The 23,342-nt window shown below is 36.7% G+C and overlaps 1 protein-coding gene across 5 annotated transcripts in view; it reads right to left on the reverse strand.

Moving 5' to 3' along the window:
• The window catches only part of LOC127971844 (fibroblast growth factor 13), a 114,843-nt gene that overhangs the window by 22,166 nt on the left and 69,335 nt on the right, over positions 1-23,342 (reverse strand). For 4 of the 5 annotated variants that reach the window (XM_052575095.1, XM_052575099.1, XM_052575094.1 and 1 more), the window contains 2 exons: positions 7,811-7,921; positions 2,138-2,241 (listed from right to left, as the gene is read on the reverse strand). In XM_052575095.1, coding sequence (XP_052431055.1) covers positions 2,138-2,241; positions 7,811-7,921 — 215 coding nt within the window. Of the gene's footprint in view, positions 1-2,137; positions 2,242-7,810; positions 7,922-9,729; positions 10,377-23,342 lie in introns of those variants that run through there. The other variant, XM_052575098.1, reaches the window with a different exon arrangement.

Below are 23,342 nucleotides of genomic sequence, written 5' to 3' on the forward strand. Positions count from 1 at the left end.
TTACTATATTTCATAATATTACTACTGGGAGTATTAATAAATAAATAGTATTATTAAATTCAGACTTATGTGCCCTCTAGAATCTTGCGTTCTGCAAGTGAACGTCGCTTGATTGTGCCATCTCAAAGAAGCACAAAGTCACTTTTACGGACTTTTAAATTAAATGTTCCCTCCTGGTGGAATGAACTCCCCAACTCAATCCAGACAGCGGAGTCCTTAGCCATCTTCAAGAATCGGCTTAAAACACATCTCTTCCATCTTTATTTGACCCTATAACTTTAACACTCACTATTCTAATTATATTCTTTAAAAAAATCAAACTACCTTTTCTTTTCATTTATTATGCAATTGTATATATGTGTGTGTGTATGTGTAAAGCCTCTAACCTCTAACTAGCTTGCTCTATACTTTTTATTTATTTTCTTTTTTCTTATTCTGTTTTCTTTTTATTTATTATATTATTTAAAATCCCATGCTACGTGTACTGTTAACCTAACTGAGACTTGTTATAACACTTATATAGCATTGCTCTTTTTGTTGTTTTTGATTGCTTCCACTGTCTTCATCTGTAAGTCGCTTTGGATAAAAGCGTCTGCTTAATGAATAAATGTAAATGTAAAATGTACTATTTTAACTATACATAAAGTAAATGCATCCTTGGTGAGCACAAGAGACTTCCTTCAAACACTTAAAAAATGGTACTGTGTCTATCTGTGTAGAATCTAGAGAAAACAGTAAACTTTACTAATATTGTCTAGTTGGTCGATGGAATCAATTAGTTGATTCATTACAATCTCGGACCAGGCCAGCTTTCTTCAGGCAACATCTGCTTCCTGTATTTTGCCATGTTTCCTCAATGATCCTTTTCCAGAGCTTTAGTGTCCAATCATTCCACCGTTATTCATAATATGGAGGATTTCTGTCAGCCTCAAGATCAAGTGTGTTGTTGTTGTTGAGACTGTGTATTCGTTTGCGCCCACTCTCTCCTGTCAGACAACACGAGCTCCAGTAATGCCAACCACATAGTGAAATTCTGACATTTGTCTTGCAGCAGAAGTTCGGTAGGAAGGTTACTGCATTATTCATGTCTTCACGCAGTCAATCAATGTTGGGATGTAGGCTGCCTGTTCAGCATATTTTCACGAGTTTCTAAATGTTTCAGCATTTCGATATTAGTCACCTTTACAATGAAAGCCATGTTACTCAATTCATGCACTGGGCAAACTCATCCATCCTCCTATTTCAGTGAAAGGCTTGACAAATGAACACATTAATGATTCACAGTATTTTGCACGTACTTTTAAACATTAAGAGCAATTACAAGCTGTCCTCCATATGTATTTTGCTAACTAAGGATGATTACATGTGTGCTTATGAAAGCAGAGTCTCATCTATCTTTCACTGAGGCTGAACAAAATGATTGGGACTGGTGTACATTTCCACAACCCACATACTGCCTTGCCTGCATCACCATAGTAACCAAGACGAATGCCAGAGCACCGACATTTCGTCTGGTAGAAGCAGGCGGAAGGTCAGGACTGTGAGGGGGTTGAGGGGGGCAAAGTTCGGCCCGACCACAGCCAGTAAACAAACATCACTAAGCCATCCACCCTGTAATCATGCCACTTAGCATGTGGGGCTGCGCATAATCTAAACTATGAGATTAGAGCTGAGGTTATGAAAACATCTTGAGATATTTGTCACAGCTGTAACTTAACTCATTTTCTGACAGCATGCCATATGGAGAGAGCGTGTGAGACTAGCGCACAGTGGAGGCTTCATCTGTTTATATGGATAAATCTGTGAAACACTGTGCCGTGCTCTTGGGAGTGACAGTTTTTTCAGCGCAGTGAGGGGTTCAGGAGCAGGAACGTGTCTTAAAGGCTGTGTGACCATTTGATCTTGGGTCACGAGGAGGTCTGTTTATCTGGAGTGTCTGATATCATGATTTGGCAGGAGATGAGAGTGGGGCACGCTGGTGGAGCGAGTGTTAATGACTAGAGCTCAGGTGTTGATTTGAGAGCAGCAGTTTGATGTGACTTTCCCCTCTTGGTTTAAAACAGCTGAAGGAGTGAAGTATAGTACACATACACATACACAAAAGCCTACATTAGAAAGTTGCAGTTACAGTACTTACTGATGTATACAGGTAGCCCTCGCTGTTCATGGCCAGATAGAGTTTGGTCTGAACTCCTTGGATGGCCACCACTCGCAAGCCAACCGGGATGAGGTTGAACATGGCTGTATGGGAAACAAAGAAGAATTGCTAATTACATTTGCAAACATTTATGCATAAGTAGAGCTATTTGATTAGGATATATATATATATATATATATATATACATATATATATATATATATATATATATATATATATATATATATATATATATATATATATATATATATATATATATATATATATATATATATATTGAGGTGATGACATACATAGCAAATTTTTGCACAACTAATAAAGTCTCTGTAAAATATGTGAGTATGTAAAAACACTAAAGTAACACTGTAAAGTAAGACATTTTAAAAATACTTTTTTAATGGAAATGGTTTTAACACATTTTACTGCATTTTTAACCCTGATCTATTTCCAACTGTATTATAGTTAAATTCAGTGCACTTTAACCTGACTTATTCTCATCTACATGTAGCAGCATTTCATCTCCCTCCCTGGCACTTTTCTCTGAACTGCCGCCTCTTTAACATAGTTCCTCTTTTTCCCTTTTACACTCTCTCTCTTTCTCTCTGTGTCTGTTTCACACTCTTCCCTCCGTTTCTTTCACACATTCTCTCTCTGTTGAGGAGAGTTAGTGAGCTGTGCCGGGTTCTGTCTTCCTGGTACCACTGGCTGTGCCAACTCTCCTCACACCTTTGTCCCCCCGTCACTATGTAAGCCACAAAGCTGACAATCTCTCCCATCCACACAGCCTCTTTCTGCCAGTGGGAAGAGTGAAGCAGCCAGCCAGCCACCCCTGACACTGAGAGTATCTGAACAACATAAGCATGGGAAGAAAAAAAAACACAAGCTTTTTGAAATGGGTGGGGGGGTGCATGCATATGAGCCATTTTACTGCTTATGTAACTTAGCTTGATTAAAAACAAACAAGAAGGAAACAATTGTAAAGTAAAAGGTTACTTTCCTTCAAGTCAGAGAGTAAGTATGTGTGTGTGTGTGTGTGTGTGTTAAGAGATAACAATGCGCAATGATCTAGATTAGCAAATGTATACTGCCTACATGTGACAACCATGCAAGATAAAATATTATACATAAAATAGTATCCTTCCTTTATCACCTAAAGGGTAAGTTACCCCAAATATGAAAATTCTGTCATTAACTCACACTCATGCACTTTTTCTTCTAAAGTTATATTTTATAATTTTTTGATGAACTGACCAACTTATTATTCCCATATCTGATCAGTTAAACAATATAAAATTAAGTGATATATTTATTCATTTTTTTGAGGGGTTAGTTCACCAAAATAAATAAATAAAATACTTTTTTTTAAATCCGCACCCTCAAACATATAAGACTTTTGTTCATCTTCAAAATACAAATGGAAATATATTTTTTAACAAAACCTGATAAATATCTGTCCCTCCATTGAAAGTTTAAAACTTAAAACTTCAAAAAGTTAATAAAGAAATTGTATAAATTAGTCCAAGTCTTCTGAAGAGGTATGACCAATTTATAATTCAAACATTTTAATCCACATAAAACATTGATCAGTGTTCATACAATAGAGCACTGATGGAATTGAGAGTTACAACTTTTATTTTATTTTTATTTTTATTTTTGGGTAAACTATCACAATTTTGTCAATATTTAACACTCTAATCTCATTTCAAATAATCTGGGAGAGCAAATTTGGATGGACTATCCCTTTAACTCAATCTACGTTCCTGCTTTCTCACCCAGAAACCCCTTCTGCCTTTCATCATAAACATGAGAGCTCTTGATTAATATTTTTTATTTACTGCAGAGCTCAATCGATGGCCATGTTGCTATTTTACACAACAGTCCGGAGTGCTCTCCATCCCCTCTAATCCCACATCAAGGCCCTTGCTCTCTCCTCTGAACCCCTCTGACACCAGCAGGTCCACCTGTAGAGATCTGCTCTCTTCCTGCTCTGTGGTCTGTAGCCACGGACTCACATGAAGAGTTTTAGATGCCAAATGCAGATACTTTAATGAGCTATTGATTTCATTTGTATGATAGGAAGATAATATGTTTTTCGTATCTTCATCTTTTGTGGCACAGACACATATGCAGTTACGAGCGGACCTCATTTCAGAGGGATTACCAGAGCTTGTTCGCTGGGGGTTGTGGAGAGGAGACTCAATTACTCACACCTAATAAAACACCTGAGCACAGAGATCTGGGAAGATCAAGAGGGCAAGATAACCATTTCTAAAAAAAAAAGGCCAATATAACATCAGAATTCAGTAAGGAGTCTCTCCTACAGCACCAATCACTGAACACATGGGTGAGAAGACTTCCTGTTCACGTAGCATAAAACATAAAGGATTAGTTTGGCCCAAAATGAAAATTCTGTCATCATTTACTTAATCAAAAAGTGTATTTACTCTAGATTCAATGCAGTCACAAATAATGGATGAATTGAGCAGTTTAATCAAAGTCTTCTGAAGATACACACAATATCTGTAAATGACCAACAGATTTAATTTATACTGTTATTCATGTGTGACCCTGGACCACAAAACCAGTCTTAAGTATATTTTGGGGTATATTTTTAGCAATAGCCAAAAAAAAAAAAAAAAAACATTTTATGGGACAAAATGATAAATTTTTCTTTTATGCAAAAATCATTAGGATATTAAGTAAAGATCATGTTCCATGATGATATTTTCTAAATGTCCTACCATAAATATAATCAAAACTTAATTTTTGATTAGTAATATGCATTGCTAATAATTTATTTGGATAACATTAAAGGCGATTTTCTCAGATTCTAGATTTTCAAATAGTTATATCTCGATCAAATAGTCAAAACCCAAAAGAAAACATACACCAATTGAAAGTTTATTTATTCCGCTTTCAGATGATGTATAAATCTCAATTTCGAAAAATTGACACTGGTTTTGTGGTCCCTGGACACATATATAAATATCAACACACAAACATAGGTAAATATGGTATATGGAAGCTCAAATGTGCTTATTTGATGATTGTTTTGTATGCATACAGTAAATCGAGTTGTCATGCTTGAGCTGTCAGGTGTCATTAAAAATGCCTTTATTTCTCAAAGATGGAAAAAAGACTTATTGTTTTGGAATGACATGAGGGTGAGTAAATAGCTGATTTCTGAAGATGCTGTAAAACTGGGTAAACTTTTATTGCTTGCTTAAAGAAAATGTTTTTGGCATTTCATTCAGATGTTATTACATCAGTTCATTAAATTTAGAGATAAATAAGACTGATATGACAGTGACTGACTGAAAAACACATCAGCCCACTCTTCAGACAGAAGGCGAGTTAGCAGAGATAAAACCTAATGCTGACGGAGAGAAAGGCCTCCTGCCAAGGCACATTGATTAGGAATTGAATTAAGCTCTAAAACTCTGCACAAAGAGACATAATCCAATAGAGCACCCAAACCTGACATTTACTGCCCAGAATGAGCTTTTGTCTTGTTCCTCCAAGAGCTCATCACGGTCAGACTTGAGAGATGGAAAGGCTGATTTTCAATAAGGACTTTATCTTTAAATGTCCGCTTCTCAACCCCTTGATCTGCCCAATTCATCTAATAAAGTCCATTTGATTCTATCATTATTAAAAGGCAATGGGACCTTCTCATTCTTTCTTTTTCTTCACATTTTTAGAAATAACCAATAAAACATATAGATCTTTGAGGGTTTTTTTTTTCTGTCAAGTTGTTTTTTTTTAGATATTTATCATTTATTTATTTATAGCACCATGGAATGACTTCAGGGCAAAAATATATATATAATTACCATTTGGCTGATATATGCTATAAACACCTAGTACTAAAGTCATATTTATGTGATTTAAGTGAAACAATGACATAATATTTTAAACTTAACATGCTCAGATCACAATCAGTAGTGCAATGAGCATCAGTTAAGGTAACAGACGTACATCTAGAGAGTAAAGAGAGCTTTGGAGCAGACCCTCATTCCTATCAAACACACACACACCAAGAGGAGAGCCAAGAGGACCGCACTGCTGTCGCTATGGAGACAAGGGCACCAAGCTCCTAACAATTCTATTTTTGTAGCGTGAGAGATAGAAGCTCCCCGTTTTCCCACTTCTCCTCTCCAGCTTTTCATTCTCTCCACAAAATAAGGGAGTGTGTGGTGGAAAAAGCAGGTCAGCTATTATGTAATCTCACCCCTATATAACTCATTTTACCTAAGTCAATCACGCAGTGGAAGAAAACAAACAAGAAAATAAACAAGCACGCAGCAAGAGAAGGACTGGCCAGCTGCACCATTGGCGCAGATTCAACTCAAGGGTGAATAAAACACGAATGCTTGAGTCAAACAACCACTACTTAAATTCAAGTAGAGGGTGTTATTTCAATTAGCACGGCTCTTCATGTTAAACATTGTTTATGTGCACTAGACACAAATTTATGTTAAGATGAGCATGATGGATGAGGGGATTTGGAGACTTGAGTGATCACCATTCCAAATGACTCCGTTCACCACAAACTCATTTGCTTGATATGAGCGTCATCTTTACCCAATGACTAATTGAATAGAGTCAAGCTAATTTACAGGCCCCAGAATGCCACAGACACTTAGCATCAATGAGATATAGCACATATTAAATTAGAGCCCTACCAACCATCCAGCCAGCTCCATCCTCGCTCATAGACACAGCACTGCTCAAATAATACAGAATAAATAATTCACACTTGCAGGTGCCCAGCAAGATCACTTGAAATGACACAAAATAATCTTTGGCCATAAGGGACAAAAAAAGTTTTTTTTCTGGCACTATGGACATCTTCCTAAAAATGATTCTCTTGTACTTGGGATTTCCAGCTACACTGACTGTGCTCTCTGAAGAATTGTCTCCTGAAAAACAGTGACCACTCCGGCTACATTTTTCATTTCAGGTTAATACAGAACTGAGCCTCTTGACTCTTGTGACCAATAAAAGAACTGTAAAGGTATTAAAAAGTGAAAAGCAAAGCGGAAACTGTCTATAAGTGCCAGTATGAGACAGAAATGCAGTCTGAAGGAGCAATACAGCTGCCAAGGAAACTATAACAGCTTTCACTGAAATATGAGTAGACATACAGTGTCCCAGAAAAAGCATTTGGACACTTAAGTTTCACTTAGGATTTCATTGCATTAGATGTAACATATAAAACCAAGTGGCATCTGCAAATGATGCAAGACTAGAACTAACTTCACTTTTCTAAGAAATTTTTGCAATTACTTTTTAACAGCTGGTCTTGAGGAAAGTACTGTATACAGTCAGTTCCCTTTAATGTCCTAGTTGAGTAACTATTGACATGTTCCACTAATGTTTGGTAACCAAATAAATTTGTATTCTTTATTCTAAACTGTATATATATTGCTGAATCATTTGAGGCCTAAAAACATGTTTGTGAAGCAAAATAATTCCTATATTTCTTAAAAACTGAACACCACTCAATGTTTTGTTATACAACACAAAAACATTCATACAGCAAAGTGTCCAAATTGTATCAATCTGGTACTTCCTTGTTTCCAAATTTGAATTTGGGTCTTGACAGGTGAATATCTGAAAACATATGTTAAAAGAGGCCAGCTGACTTACTGAAACCACTGTCCTCCTCTTTAGTGCCATCGATGGTTCCATCTGCTTGGAGCTGCAAATGAAAGCCCTGTCGACTGTACAGCTTCGTTACGATCCCCTTCAGCTGGGGCTCTGCAAAGAGACAGAAGGTAGAGAGAGAGAGAATGAGAAAAAGACAGGGTTAAACAGGCATCGCCACAGTGAAAGTGTTAGGGGCTTTAAAGCTCCTGGCTTAGCAAGAGCTTTCCATGGTCTGCAGATTTGAGCCTGCATTAAAAACAAGAGATCAGACCACAGTGACAAAAGAACAGAAACAAAAAAATTAATATATATGTGGCAACATTCACCAGAGCAACCATATAGAAAATTGGTGTTAGCTGCAATTTGCAAGGAAACTGCAGTCCCTCTGGCCATGATAAGGATTCATGTGAATATGTAGATGCAGATAGCTATTTCACCTTACATGGGTCTGATCTGCATGACTGGAACTAAGAAGCACAACTATACAGGACACAGCTCTCCTGTGCAAAATACCAGATTGCATCAGCAGATCTGTAGTTAATAAGGCTTAAGAGAGTCTGTGGATCATGCTATTAACACTGATTAACTTTCATTTATCATAGGAGATTAAAAAATGTGGATATTAGGTTACATCTTACAATAAAAAACATTTATATATAATTTAAACTATTTAAAATGTAAAACATCCCCTAATATTTCAGTCAAGAGAATACAAAGAGAATATTAATATTTAAAATAAGCCCATTAAATGTATATCCAGAATAAACCAAAATACATTACCATAACACATGTACAATATAGTATGGTACAATATAGATACATTACAATTGGTTGGATAAATGTCTGAATGAACATACTAAATTTCATTCCGAATGGCATCACTTATTAAACTTATTAAACATGGATATTGAAATATGATTTTGTTTATGCGTGTTGGTCCATGTGCATCTGTAACAAGATTGTTAGGTATGAGACTGTTTAATAAAGACAGAATCACTGAAGCAAACAACTGCCACACTACACAAACAAACTTCCACACTTCTGCTTTGGTGTCACATAAGGGTTATGTAAGATGCTGTCTGGGGAGGGAGGCAAGGTAATTGGGACTAAGCTTGTAAGTAAACAGTTGTGCTGAATGTATGCGTGGGATGGATAGATGGATGGATGGATGGATGGACTTCACAATTAAAAGGAAATTTCTACTGATATCCAAGCAGAATATGTCTTGCAACATATGGAGGGAGTTGTAAACTACAGATCATGCACACAAAGTCTGACCACACAAAGATCATCATAATATCAATCATGAATTATGTTACTTAATTATTTGACCTGAAGTGTTTGTAGTTAATAAAACTATAGATATCATTCAAAAAAGGTAACAGCAGATTTTGCTGCAGAATATCTATATGGTCCAGATTGTGAGACTAAATCACCAGAGATTCATCTGAGATAGCTGTTGTCCAAAAATGTGCCAAACAATAACCTGCTTAGTTTGCTTTCTATTGTCCCTGTGTCTCTGAAGGGATGAAACACACTAGAGAGCTGACACTGAATCAGTATCAACATCAATGCAACACAATATCTGCAGAAAAACAAAGTTGTATACAATTTTGTATACAGGACCCCCCACTCAATTTATATGGTCAAAATACCTGAAAAGTTCAGTAAGGTTGTGTATCTGAGTTTGAATGAAATCTCACTCTAAAGTGTGAGAGTACATGCTGGCTGTCTTTTGAAATCAGTAAGTGCCCTACTTAATAAAGGAATGGCAAGTACTTTTTGAAAATTCAAATTGCAAAATTTTAGAATCCATTATTTTTAAAAGTACAAACACAAATGCACTGATAAACACAGAGATGCTGTTACACATATAATATCCATTTTAAGTCAGGATCCAAAAACAGGTAACATCAGACCTGGACGCCTCCTCCTGCGCTTTTTGGAGCCGAAAAGCTTGACTCTGGAGAAGACACTGAGTCGACTGGGTTTCTCGCATGTTCCTTTGGTTTTATTCGGACTGCTCACGCAGCGGCAGGCGTTTGATTTCTCACGCTCCCTGGCCTGCCTCTTCTGCCGAATAAGGGAGCTGGCGATCGCCGCAGCCATGGCCAGTTTGACGGTGCGACAGACAAAACTTTCAGAGGACACAATCCGTTTCCCCACCTCCTCCGCGACAAGATTTCTTTAGGGAAATCTTCACTGAACAGCTCACATTCAAATCTTCATACAAAAGTCACCGCCATCGTTCGTTAATAAGAATGACAGATTGGCGGAAAGGAGTTGTAAACTAATACAGCTTTAACACAAAACGCAATTATGTGGGTGACGGTACGCGCATCTCTCCAACGCTCATTTTCTTCAGAGATAAAGTCCTCAATCAGCTCTACATTCAATTGGCTGCAGTCTTACCGCATCTGTCTCCAGATAATGTCACTATCTACTAAAAACGGAGAAGCTGTTCCTCCAGACACCGAGCACACGTTTCGCAGCATCCCACAGAGCAGTCAGTCACAGCAGCACACAGAAAAGAGCCATGTGAGAAAAACACCTGTTAGCGAGCGCACGAGCGCGATTCACTCTTGGGTGCGCGCACTTTGAGGGAGTGTGGGGGGGGGGGGGGCTTTGGGGGGTGTGAGCGAGAGAGAGAGTTTTCAGTCAATCTTCCGAATCCTTTTGTATTGTACATACAGACGACTAACGTTACTAGTTAAATCATCGCGGTGGTCAAACTCGGAAAAGGTAAACCACTCGAAGTGAAGACAGAGCAGTTTGTTCGGTGTGTTTGTGGTATCTGACTGCAAGTGCGAAAGGTATCTCTGCGAATCGGTTCTTTCGAGCAGCTCATTTCAAAGAACCGGTTATAATTTGTCAGAATATTATTTTACGTCATGGCGTAATTAAGTAATATTAATGCTTGTGTTTACAGTTTACGTTCTGTTTAAACGAAATTATGTATTAAATATACATTTAGATTTAGTTAAATGTAAACATTTCCAGTAGGTTTTATTAGCATCATCTTGCAAGATTAAACATCAAACAATAAATCGAATCTGCCATGTCTGAAGGAAACTAGGCCATCATCCCATTGATTTTAAACAAATGTTATCCTATGTTTCATAGTGTTATTCGATTAAATTCCTAAAGCGTAAATGAATATATTTATATTAATATTGATATATGTATAATATTAATATATGTACTTAATGAATGTTATTCTAGCTACTCATGTAACACGTCCGAAAGAGGGCATGTCTCGGTTCAACAAGTCAGTGGTGACCGATTCAAAATCGTTTCAAACGAATCACTGAACAGAGATTCGGTTGAAACTTGGACGATTCGAATGTCGCTAGTTCGTGAACGTTTCCTTGCACAGAGCTCTTCTGGGGCGGCGGACGAGAGTGAGGAGCAGCAGGACAACATTTTTAATGTTGTAGTGAAGTGCTTAAAGATTAGTCCTAAAAACTAGATACTGAATGTCTGAGATTCATTCAATGCGAGCTGAGTAAAGAGCGCCAGTGATCAATTTCTAATAGGGAGACAAATCTCTATCTCCCCTCGCGGGGAGACGGTGACACACACAAATGTGACAGCTGCAAGTAAACTTGAAGCTTTATAGTTTTTAGACAGTTGCACAGTCGAACACAATGTGCCAGTCATGTGTTATATTTCTTTCCCAAACATAACGGATCGCGTGGAAACAACGGAGTTGCGATGTCCTGATTGGAGGAGTGTTGGTTGCCATGGCAGTGAGTTTCCTGCGTGCGTGCGTGGCAAAAGCATAGTTGTCTTCTGGCACACTCATAATAACATGCATTAATATGCATATTCATATTTGCACTTCATAATTTTCATAAATAATAAAAAAAGTAATGTTGTAACATTGTTTCAATCCGAGATATACAGTGTATAGGCTATTAAAAATATATTAGGATTTTTTTTTTTTACCTGCATTACTGGAAAGATTAAGAAACGTCCAACTCAAATAAAAATCACGTTAAGTGACTGATTGAAGGACGCCTTACACTCAGCATCCTCAGTAACTATTATCGATCTCAACCTTTCAGACTCCTGTCCTGATCATTTAACTACAGAGCGCCTTACATCATTTCATATGCTCATCAACAGCGCCATCTCCTGACTAATAATCACATTACAAGAGGCAAAACGACTCACTCAACGGCACGTTTGAACGGAAAACATTTTATTTCGATCCAGAAATGCAAAGTTACTCTGACAAGCCATAAAATGCTAGAAAATACTTTCAACCCTTCTCGTGTCAGAATCTTGCATTTTTTTTTAGTTGGGCTAAATAACCGTGGATTCTGAGGTACGCAAATGTGATTCAGTCCACATAAAAAAAAAATCGATTTTAATATTTTATTAGGGTAAATATTTTGAGAAATATTCTTAGAACTAAAACCTGTAATCTTTAAAAAATACACGCTACGAAACTAATAATAAAATACAGGATAAATACAGATAAAGAAGACTGTGAGAACGAAGAGTGAATTAGTAAAAATAAATATGCGATAAAGAAAGAAGACGCTAATGAAACGTTAGGATAACCCGCATCTTTAGCTGCAGTTCAGCACCTCGGACAGCTCCACAAACAAGAGAAACACAGAGAAAAATCAGACAAAACAAATAGACAAAAAGTGAACCTGAAACCAACAAAGCCTTCTAAAAGTAAACACAGTTAATCCCAGAAGGTCATTTTCAATGCTTAGTATAAAATTCTACACATACCTTTAAAACTAAAGAACCAAAAAAGTGAAGAAAAACCTTACCTGATGTTGATTTTCTGAGAGGAAATGTCATATTTAGCAATTAAATAGTAGAAAGAACAAAGCAGGAAGACAGTGGTGATTCACTGCAAGCAGGAGGATGTTTTCAAAGTTTTAACCATACTAAAAGAAATCCTAATGGAACAGTAGAGAGGCCATCAAGGCGGGGCCATCTGCATTCAGAAATCATTAATGGACATTAGTGACTAGCCATTACGACTTTTAAAGCGGTCATTAAAGATTCATTGGGAAGCGCTGTTGATCCGGCAAACACAGGGCGTGTGTTCACTAAACTGCAGTGCTCTGGGTCAAAATAGCAGGGAGAAAATCGAACATTGTACTTCCTACTAGAGCAGAGCTTTCGTTCCTCTCACATTACAAAGAAACGGCTGTAAAGTGATCCTTTAATGCGTCACGTAAACCAGTTATACCAGACCTTCTACTCTCCATCAGAAGCTTCAACAAGCATCTGCAGATATACGGCAAACATTAGCTGTGCTTTTCCCTTCTGCTGTTCTCAAAGCGTTTGACAGATTTAACAGTGATCTAAGCATCCAGATAAAAGAGATACAACACAATTCTTTTAATAAAACAGCTGCCAGTAGTTCAGTAAACCTTCACAATCTTGACAAAACTATTTGAGATAGCAGGATGAACTTTAATATCAGTTCCATTCCGTTGATAGAAGTCTGTAGATTTAAACCACCCAAGGTTTACATATTTATAAGCATGAGCAAATTAATGTAGTTAGACTGATTGAAAAAGAAATAACCAGCTGTTGACTGTCACAAAACAGCTCAATATAACAGTCACAACAAATATGTTAATGACTGTAGCAGAAAATGTTAAATAAGGCAGATCTGAGGTGATTCTATAAAACATCACTGAAAGTGAAACCAATAAACAATCAGACTTTCAACAGCACCTTAATTTCAAGTATATTAATAAAGGCATCAGTGTCTGTTATACCAAAGGTAAATGCAAAAGTAAGGATATAATAACATTGTGAAATTTAACAAGAGATCCACTGTCCAGATGAAGGCAAAATGCTTTTCCACAACAATCAGATTATATTCTTTAAATTAAGGATTTGGTGGGAGGGATCTACAGCATCAGACACTTCCTATATTCACTCCATATAATATTTACTGCCAGTAAGTTCACTTTATTGCATCTATACTGACACATCATTATGGTTAAAAGTGAATATACTGTAAGCAATGTTGTATGTTTAGTCTTGGACCATGTATCCCCCTCCCCCCCAATGGAGCTCATAATCATACAAGCTCAAAATATTTATTAAAAGTGGCCAATAGAGAAGGAATGGTTCTTGAATCACTGCCTCAAAGGTGTTTATCAATGGCTTGTCCACTAGATGGCGCAAACAAGTCATATTTATGAAGCTGTGCAGTCCATCCATTACTTCGTAAATCCACTTAGTTTGTCCCATACACTATTATGTAACTGTTAATACATAACTATTACCGATATTTAGGCTAGATTAATAAAAACTAAATTACAATTACTTATTTTATAACGTGAACAAGTCAAAGATTAAAATTTTCCAGTTATTTGTATATTTATTAGAACTTTACTCCATTGGGCTTTTTGCTAAATGCCTGAAATATAGTTTGTGGTTAAGCTCAAGATATTTTCACGTATACACTAACAAGTGGCTTAATGGGATTATAAAGGTTGTTAAAGATATTATATGTCAATACTCTAAACAGGTAAACTCATCTATCTACTCCCTAGTCCCCTTTTCAACCTCACTATGTTAATGATTGCACTCTTAATGTCAGGCACTTAATGGTGGTGACGCTTAGGTCATGTAACTGTTGTGTAATTTGTTTATAGTCTATATTTAGCAGTTAACCTCTGCTGATTGTATATAGAAACATCATAAAAGTTGTTAATCTGTGAAGATTATGATAAACTAAACACGTAGCCTACAAATCAAAGTTTTGCTGGTCTGCAATACTTTAAAAGGCAATGCAAAAAAAAGAAAATCCTAATGGGTTTTGTCAAGGGAACTAGGGTGATGCAAACCTCTCAGTTGCTTTACAAAAACACGTCATTGCTGCAGCACTCTATGAGAAACTAACACTGACAAGGAAAAACTAATATAGAAATATTCATGACTTTAAGTCAGTGTCACATGTTATTGATCTAACAATATTTTTGGACTTTTTGAGTTGTATGATAAATGGAGCAGAGGGTCATTTAACACTAATGACAAAAATCAAGCAACAAATGCATACAAATGCACATCAGAGGGATCAAAAAAATCAGACTCATAACATACAGCAAATGCCTTGCAGATGAGGAAAGGCCACAATAGAGCACTTGTTTTATTATATTTACTGCGCTATTACAGAGTTGACACAAACACTGATAATTGTGTCAGTTCCTGCTGACACACAAAGGCACACAAATGGCCATACTGATCCTCTCTCATCGCCTGGGATAGCTCAGATACCAGCAACATACAGTCTTCTCTTTTTCAAGCACAGCCAGAGAGAATGACATCATCCCTTAGAGATGCATAGACATCACGCCTGTGAACGCATTCAGTGGCCACTAGATGGAGCTGTTGTTAACGGAGTTTGAGATGCATAGGCGGTTACAGTGAACGGAGAGCCTTTTGACCTCTGCTTCTTATTTCTAACCTCAGTGAAAGGTAGAAGCTGTGTAATATTTAAAACTCATTAATTCATGTGTTGTGTCAATGATTATAGGTTAGTGTGAGTATTAAAAAGGTGATCACTGAGGTCAACTGGGTGTTATGCTTTACCTTTAAACAGCAAGTGGAACGAACAGAGATTAAGCTGAAAATGGTGGTGGTGGTGGGGGTGGAGGTTAAGATGAAGTATGTGTTGTCCTAATGTGGCCCAGGAGCCCATGAGGTTTAACAGCATCTTACTGCTGCTATAGACAGGAGGACCTTCTGGTGAGCGCTGGCCACTAGCATTGTGGCAATGGCAGGCGTTGTCATGGAGACAGTGTCTCTATCAGTGTGTGTGTGTGTGTGTGTGAGTGTAGTAGTTGGGGGAAGGGGAATATCATACTCAACCCTCTACTACCCCCATTCCCCCCTTTTCTTCTCTTTCTCTTCATGCACTCTCTTTAACAGCAAAATTGGATTTTCAAATCATGTCCACAACCAGGTTACCCATCACATGTGGCCTGCTTTGAGCCGCTGATGTAATAAGTGTTAGACGGTGAGAAATAAAGTGTAATTGGAAGAGATGACGGACAGATTGGGAAAATAAAATAATAGCCTGGTTGCAACAGAATGAGAGGGATGGGGCATATTTGTCATCATCAAAGGTTATAATTAGAAGATGAATGCAGAGACTGTGAGTGACAGAAAATAAAAAACAGCAGCAAAAAGGATGAATAAGATGAGGCTGTGATAAAAAAAAAAAAAAAAAAAAAACATTCCACCAAAGTCCAAATAAATTAACCTCGATGTTTTGTTGAAATTGACTGTTTTTTATGTTTGGGGTCTATACATGTATTTGATTTCTAAAAAAAGAAACCAAATGTCAGCGCACTTTTGTTCATATACCAGTACTTTTAAATTAAAAAAGTACCCAATACCCTACTTTTGAATTCATTATTGAATTTTGTGCAAAACAATGCAATTAATCGTGATTAAAAGTTATCAAGGCTGTATTTATTCGATAAAAAATACAGAAAATAGTAATATTGTAAAATATTATTGCGATTGATAATATTGGTTTTATATTTTAATTTACTTTAAAATACTATTTATTTCTGTGACACAGCGCGGAAATTTTCAGGAGCCATTATTCCAATCTTCAGTGTCACATGATCCTTCAGAAAATCATTTTAATATGCTGATTTACTATCAGTGTTGAAACTGTTTTGCTGCTTAATATTTTCTTTTGAAACCTGTGATACTTTTTCTTTGATTCTTTGATTAATAAAAATGTAAAAAGAACAGCATTTATTTATCATTTTATTAATATAATTTATAAATTATCTGTATTTTTGATCAAATAGATACAGCCTTGATGAGCATAAGAAACTAATTTAAATAAAAACATAAAAAATCTTACTGTGCATACACACACACACACACAGTGTGAGTGTAAGATCTCTGAGATAATTAATGTAATGCTTTTCATGCAGGATGTTTGAAACATTATAAATTTGAAGCTGCTTATAATCTGTTCTTTTAAGATTAAGCTTAAATGTTATACTTGAATGTTAAGTATGTTTTTAAACTAGTTCCTGACAGCAACCAGATCAATATTGTAATTTTAATTATATATGTGCACTTAAATCCTTATACAAAACAGCACAAACAGTCTGTAGTGCTATGTAGGAGAGTATCATCAGAATAAGAAAGATAACAGGGTTGAGCAGTTACATACATCATAAGGTCAACACTGCCCCAATTATTAGGCTGCTGTGTCCTCATTAGACCATCAGCTGCATTAGCGGGGGAAGCAAGAGTCCATCACAAACCAGGCTGCTGATTATTCTGCAACAACCAAGTACACAACTATGGCTAATTCCATTCTGGACCTACAGGGACTCCCATTTAGCTTGAAGGAAAATTTGTCCCAGCGCTCTCTGAAAAATGTTATGTACAGTTACTGTGTGTCCTCACTCAAAGGAATAAAGTGTATGGATAAATAATCGGAAGTTGTAAGGAAGGTAATTACAGATGGCTGCTCTGTCCACTTCACAGTGTAAGGACACTTTAACTGAGTGTGTTCAGAACAGAAAAATTAGTCATTCTGACAAGTATTTGAAGTCATCAGCTGACATGCGACATGAGTCATCTAAAAAGATGTGCTTTTAAAGCTGGAGGGTGCTATTAGCTTCAGCAAAAATAAATAAATAATAGTTTACCCAAAATCAAACTTTGCTGAAAATGTACTTGCACTCAAGACATCTAAAATGTAGATAAGTTTGTTTCTTCATCTGAACTGTTTTGGAGAAATTTAGCATTACATCACTTGCTCACCAATGGATCCTCTGCAGTGAATGGGTGCCATCAGAATGTAAATCCAAACAGCTAATAAAAAAAACAATAATCCACAATGTGACTGCAGTCCATCAAATTGATATTTTATGATAAGCTGGATGTTTGTGAGAAACAAATCCATCAATAATACATTTTTAACTCCAAACCACTTCAAAAAGTCATGACAGCAGGGGAATATTAAAAGGAGCAATATTATGAATAGAGGACTTGTATTTTACTGGGAAACAGAAATTTGAAGGTAAGAAGGTCTTAGTGAATTATTTGTTGCAAACACGCAGCTTTTCACTCAATTTTTTTTTTACTTTGATGGGTTGTATAATTGTGGATTACTTGAGGATTATTGAGATGTTTTTATCAGCTGTGTGAACTCTCATTCTGACAGCACCCTTTCACTGCAGATGATCAGTGAAGAGCAAGAGATGTAATGCCAGCCTAAACAAAAATGTTCTGATGAAGAAACAAACTCATCTACACATTGAATGGACTTAGGGTTTTCAGCATATTTCAGATGAAGGATTCAAGAAGTACTGTATAACGTCATGCAAAACAAAAAATGGAAAGTAAAGCGTTTACAGTTTTGAGCAGAATCCAATCTGTTGTGTTGTGAACAAGGTGCTCATTTCCTGTGTTGAGCATGAGTTCATAAACTCAGCCTCAATCCTGCTCTTTCACTCTTTGATGAGTGGGAGAAGTCTCAATCTCTAGAGCCAAATGAGCTGTGAAACGGCACACAACAGTGAGGCTCCGTGCTTGGGCCCATCTGACCTGAATGAGTAATCTGAGTGCTAGTTTCATTTGTGTGAGCTGCAAAGAGCCTGAGAGAGAGAGCTGCTCCAGGTGATGCTGTGAGCTGAAGACAGCTGCAAACCCTGTTACAAATCCTTACTGTCTCAATTCTGAGAGGACACAACCACAGTCATGATCATTCAGATGTGCCCCTTAGTTTTTGAGGCATTTTCATTTTGAATGCAAAAAAAAAAAAAATAATAATAATAATTATATACAGTATATACACAACTGATTTAAAGAAATTGATTATTTAATTCAGCAAGGATGCATTAAATAAATCAAATGTGACTGTAAAGATATTTACAATGTTACAAATGATTTCTATTTTAAATAAACACTGTACTTTCTATTCACTTTCTATGAATCCAGAAAAAATGTATCTAGGTTTCCACACAAATATTAAGCACAAATTTTAATAATGAGAAGAAATGTTTTTTTGAGTAGCAAATAAGTATATTAGAAGGATCATGTGACACTGTATACTGGAGTAATAATTCAGCTTTGACATCTGAGGATTAAATTATATTTTAAAATGCATATGCATAAATATATTAAAATATGCATGTCTGGTGAGCATAAGAGAATTTCAAAGAGAAAATTCTGTCAGACCACAAGCCATTGAACAGTATAGCAAATAAAAAAATCTAACAATTAATCAATTGTGTTGCTAAAACTCATGGACAGAGATTCAATTTTCATATATAGTGACATAATAAATAAATGGCAGCTACTAGGTTGACCCCACTTCTAAACAACAAAGTAAACTAAATCACAGCAGTGGAAACTACAGCGCACATAATCATGATACCCTCACAGTCTTCTAAGACCAGATTTTAGCCAGCAAGTGGCTAGTTTCTCAGAAAGAGGCCATGCAGGCGCTGCACGATAAGGCTAGCCCAGATTACTGCTTTTTCTGGGTTGCTGAAAGATTGTACCCTACTTTACCATCATGGGACTGAGTGAGTGGAGATCAGAAAAAGAAAGACACCATATATACAACAGGTGGCCCAGTTAAAGAAAGTTTTAAGAAATTATAATGGCAACTTTTGCCTGGAGAGTTACACATGCAGATATCTTACAGTAGGTTTTTAGATTTAGTCCGAGAGCTTTCTATCCCTCCATTGAAAATGTATGTACTGTATACTATCCATGTCCAGAAAGGTAAGAAAAACATCTTCAAAGTAGTCCATGTGACATCAAAGGGTCAGTTAGAATTTGTTGAAGCATCGAAAATACATTTTGGTCCAAAAATAATAAAAATGAGTACTTTTTTCAGCATTGTCTTCTCTTCCGGAAGAAGTGGACCTAAGATGAATCCTTGAGGTACTCCACAGATAATAGGGGCAACGGATGAAGAGGACTTACCTAACTCAACAGAAAAAGACCTGTCTCTAAGATATGAACTGAACCATTTTAATGCAGTACCCCTGATTGCAATCAAATGCTCTAACCACCAAAGAAGAACATTAAGATCAACTGTATGGAAGGCGGCTGTAAGATTGAGAAGCAACAGAACTGCATTTTTAACACCATCAATTGCAAGAAAAAAATGTCATTAAACACTTTAAGCAAGGCAGACTCAGTACTATGAGAGGCAGATCTACAGTAAAAATGTTTCAATTAGATGTTGGTTTATAATGTGCTGCACGAGAGGGGCTAAGAAAGCGCTCATCTCTTTTATATGAGATGCTTTCATTTCCTCAATGGCTCTGAGCCCACAACCCGCTCCATCTAATCACCAAGGTGAGAATGTAAACCACTTAATGTCTGCAAACTCACACACGTTTTCCCCCAGGATTACCTCTGCAATAATCATGAGCTTCTGAATTACACACTACATAAGCATATTAATAACTAATTTTCTATTTTTATCCTAGCATGGGGGGGGCCTGGCACAGGCTGCGTGAGGGGCTGCTGACCTATATCGAATCCCAGTCAGACAGATATAAATTGAAATGGCTGGAAATGAGGGACAGATGACCCTGCTAATGCCAATTCAGTGAAAATGAGATACAAGATACAAAGAGAGAAAGGGACAAAGAAAATTCATCTGGGCGGATGGGCGAGCAAATAGTGCCGTCTCCCACCTCAGCTCGGAGGTGACAGCTGTATCACAGCCGACTGTCAGAACTCTTTGCATCAGTCTGACCCACTCTAGAACATGTGATGCTAAGTTTAGCCACTGCACAAAAATAGCCCTAATCATCTTCACTTTGCTTCTGGTGTACAGAAATAGATATGAAGGTTGCGCAAGCTGTCTGATTACTTTGCTAAGTTTCCTGCAGAAGATCATATGCAAAATCCATTTAGCGTGGCAGGCTGTTTTCATTTCCAATGCTAATACCTTGCTTCCTCCAGGAGAGATCTGATGTCTTCTGCCTTGCTCTGCGACATTGCGTAAAGGCCTGGCATAGCTGTACGGTGACAGCTGAGTGTGGATCAGTGGAGCAGGCTGAGGTAGAGTCAGCTGGAAGAATCTGACTTCATTACACTTCTGCAGTAAAGTCACGGCATGAGTCAACACAGAGCCCTTACTAATCATACCACCACAACATGCAGGTTGTTAGTTTCTCAATAATAACTGAATGTGATTATGAAATAACTTTTTTTGTGCATGTGTGAGATTTACTTATTTACACATTGGCTACATTCGTGATCAAAATTAATTTGGTTTGGTTACTAGTGGGAAAACACAGAGGCTTCTTTTGTATATAAAAAATGCTGACAGGTAACTTCACATTGCATGAGCTATAGTACTTGTTATATATTTTATCACTTTCTTCACCTGATTTTTTTCGTTTTCCTGTAAAATTATGTTACATACTGTAAAGTAGAGTACGTTGACTCATTGTTTGCAATTTTCTACTTGGTCTTATTTAGAAACTGAGCAATGCAATTTTAAGTCTATAGTTTCCCAGTGGTTACAGATCCATAAAATGCAAAATTGCAATAATAAAAACAAATAATGAAAAACCATAAAGTTTGTTTGATTTGGGTTACTGGGTACCACACAGGTAAGAATAACAAAGAATAGGATAAATCGGTTAATCATGACCCCCGATACTTTATGTAAATCCTGTAATAAGTCAGTATTCTAAAGCTATTATTTAATTAAATTAAAATGTAAATAATTAAATAAAATCCCATGCTTTTGTAAATCCGCACAACACAGCCCCAGTTGTTCACACAAGAAAGTTATAAAACAGAGCTCAACTAAGAATATCATGGAAATTTAATCTCATGTAATATTTTTTTTTCAAACTAATACAACTACTTACAAAACATTGGATTCTATCATTAAAGGGACAGTCCACCCAAAAATATTTATTCACTTTTTTGTTCCAAAACAGTATGATGTTTCCTCTACAGAGTGAAAAGAACAAAAAATTAAGAATGTTGGTAACCAAAAAGTTTTGGTTCTCACTGATTTCCAGTTGTTTTTTACCGTTATTTTTTCAACATATCCTCTTTTATGTTCCACAGAACAAAGAAAGTCCTACAGGTTTGAAATGACATGAGTGAGTAAAGCATGACAGAATTTTAATATTTGTGTGGACTATCCCTTTAAGTTGCCTGCAAAGTCTTAGCCAAAGGTAGAAATGCCTCAAGGGAATTGCCCATTTGCAGTTTCACAACATTAAATCCAGAAGACTGAATTCCTTTTATGAATCTGAGCTGCAGCCAGCTTTGATTTGAGCAGCACAGTCAGAGTAGATCTGACCTTCTGCATTATTGATGACCCTCTCTTTTTTCCACCCAGAAACAAGTATCCAGGAGAGATCCCAGGCAAGGGAACACTTCTACACAGCCTTCTGGGATGCCTGCTTGGCATGCTGATACTCTCATAACTTTCTTCATATGATTTGTCTTTGCTCTCTCTCTCACAGACCTCAGCTCCAAACACACCACCTGTTCTAAAAACCTTGGGGAGCAGCCACCACTGTACTGCAGTGCATGAATAAATTGTTGCCTATTTTTCGTCTTATAACTCATTTTACCGTTAAAATGGTGAGGAAGGTGCATAAGATTCAGATAGATATGCAGTTTGTTGCTTTATTTTGTCTACATCACAAACAGTCCATGAATCATTGTTTTAAAGGCATAGTTCACCCAAAAATGTAGCTTCTGTCATCATTTTGTCATCTTACTGTAATTCCAAACTTACATACATGAAAAACAATTAAAAGAAGATATCTCAATGTTTTCTGGAGCCCACTGACTTTAATGATTGTTGTGCTCCACATACACTTTAAGTTGGAGTTTAAATGCATCTACTGTATCTCTCTTTGGACAAGCTTCAAGTCGCTTCCATGTGCAAAGCGAATGCATTATACAAAGTTTTTAGGGTGCGTTTTATTAGTTCGAGGCCTTCTCTTTTCATCTTTTTACATTCCTTCCTTTTTTCTACCCTACATAGTTTGTGATCCAAGCAGACGCTTATGCAGTGTGAGCTGTCTGAATAGGAGGTCGAAGAGTAAACAGCAATTGAAATTCCTTTGATTCTGCCACTCTGCGCTCTTGTCTGCTGCCTCACAAAAACGCAGAAGTCCTTTAGCTGCAGGCACTCTCATTTCTGAAAGCCATTGGAATAATAATAACTCTGACATTAACGAAGCAGGAAGAGTGAGGGCTAATAAAAAAGCTTTGTGAAAAAACTCTTTTTACAGAGCCCAGTTGTCTTGGTTGACACCTCAGACATGATATTTTCTTTATTTTTGATGTCTGTGTCTCTTTCTTTCCCACCCCCTCTTTGTAAGGCATGTTTATTACATTCTGGAGTCTGAAACTACAAGAGGTTAAATAATAACTATAATAAACAACAACAGTACTTAAAAAATATTGCAAATAAATATTGAGATCAGGGGTTTATTATCCAGCTACTATATAAGTAAAAATAAAATTGACATTTGAACTGGAAATATTTTATGTAAAA

The sequence above is a fragment of the Carassius gibelio genome, chromosome B14 (assembly GCF_023724105.1).
Source record: "Carassius gibelio isolate Cgi1373 ecotype wild population from Czech Republic chromosome B14, carGib1.2-hapl.c, whole genome shotgun sequence".
In the NCBI taxonomy this organism is placed as follows: domain Eukaryota; kingdom Metazoa; phylum Chordata; class Actinopteri; order Cypriniformes; family Cyprinidae; genus Carassius; species Carassius gibelio.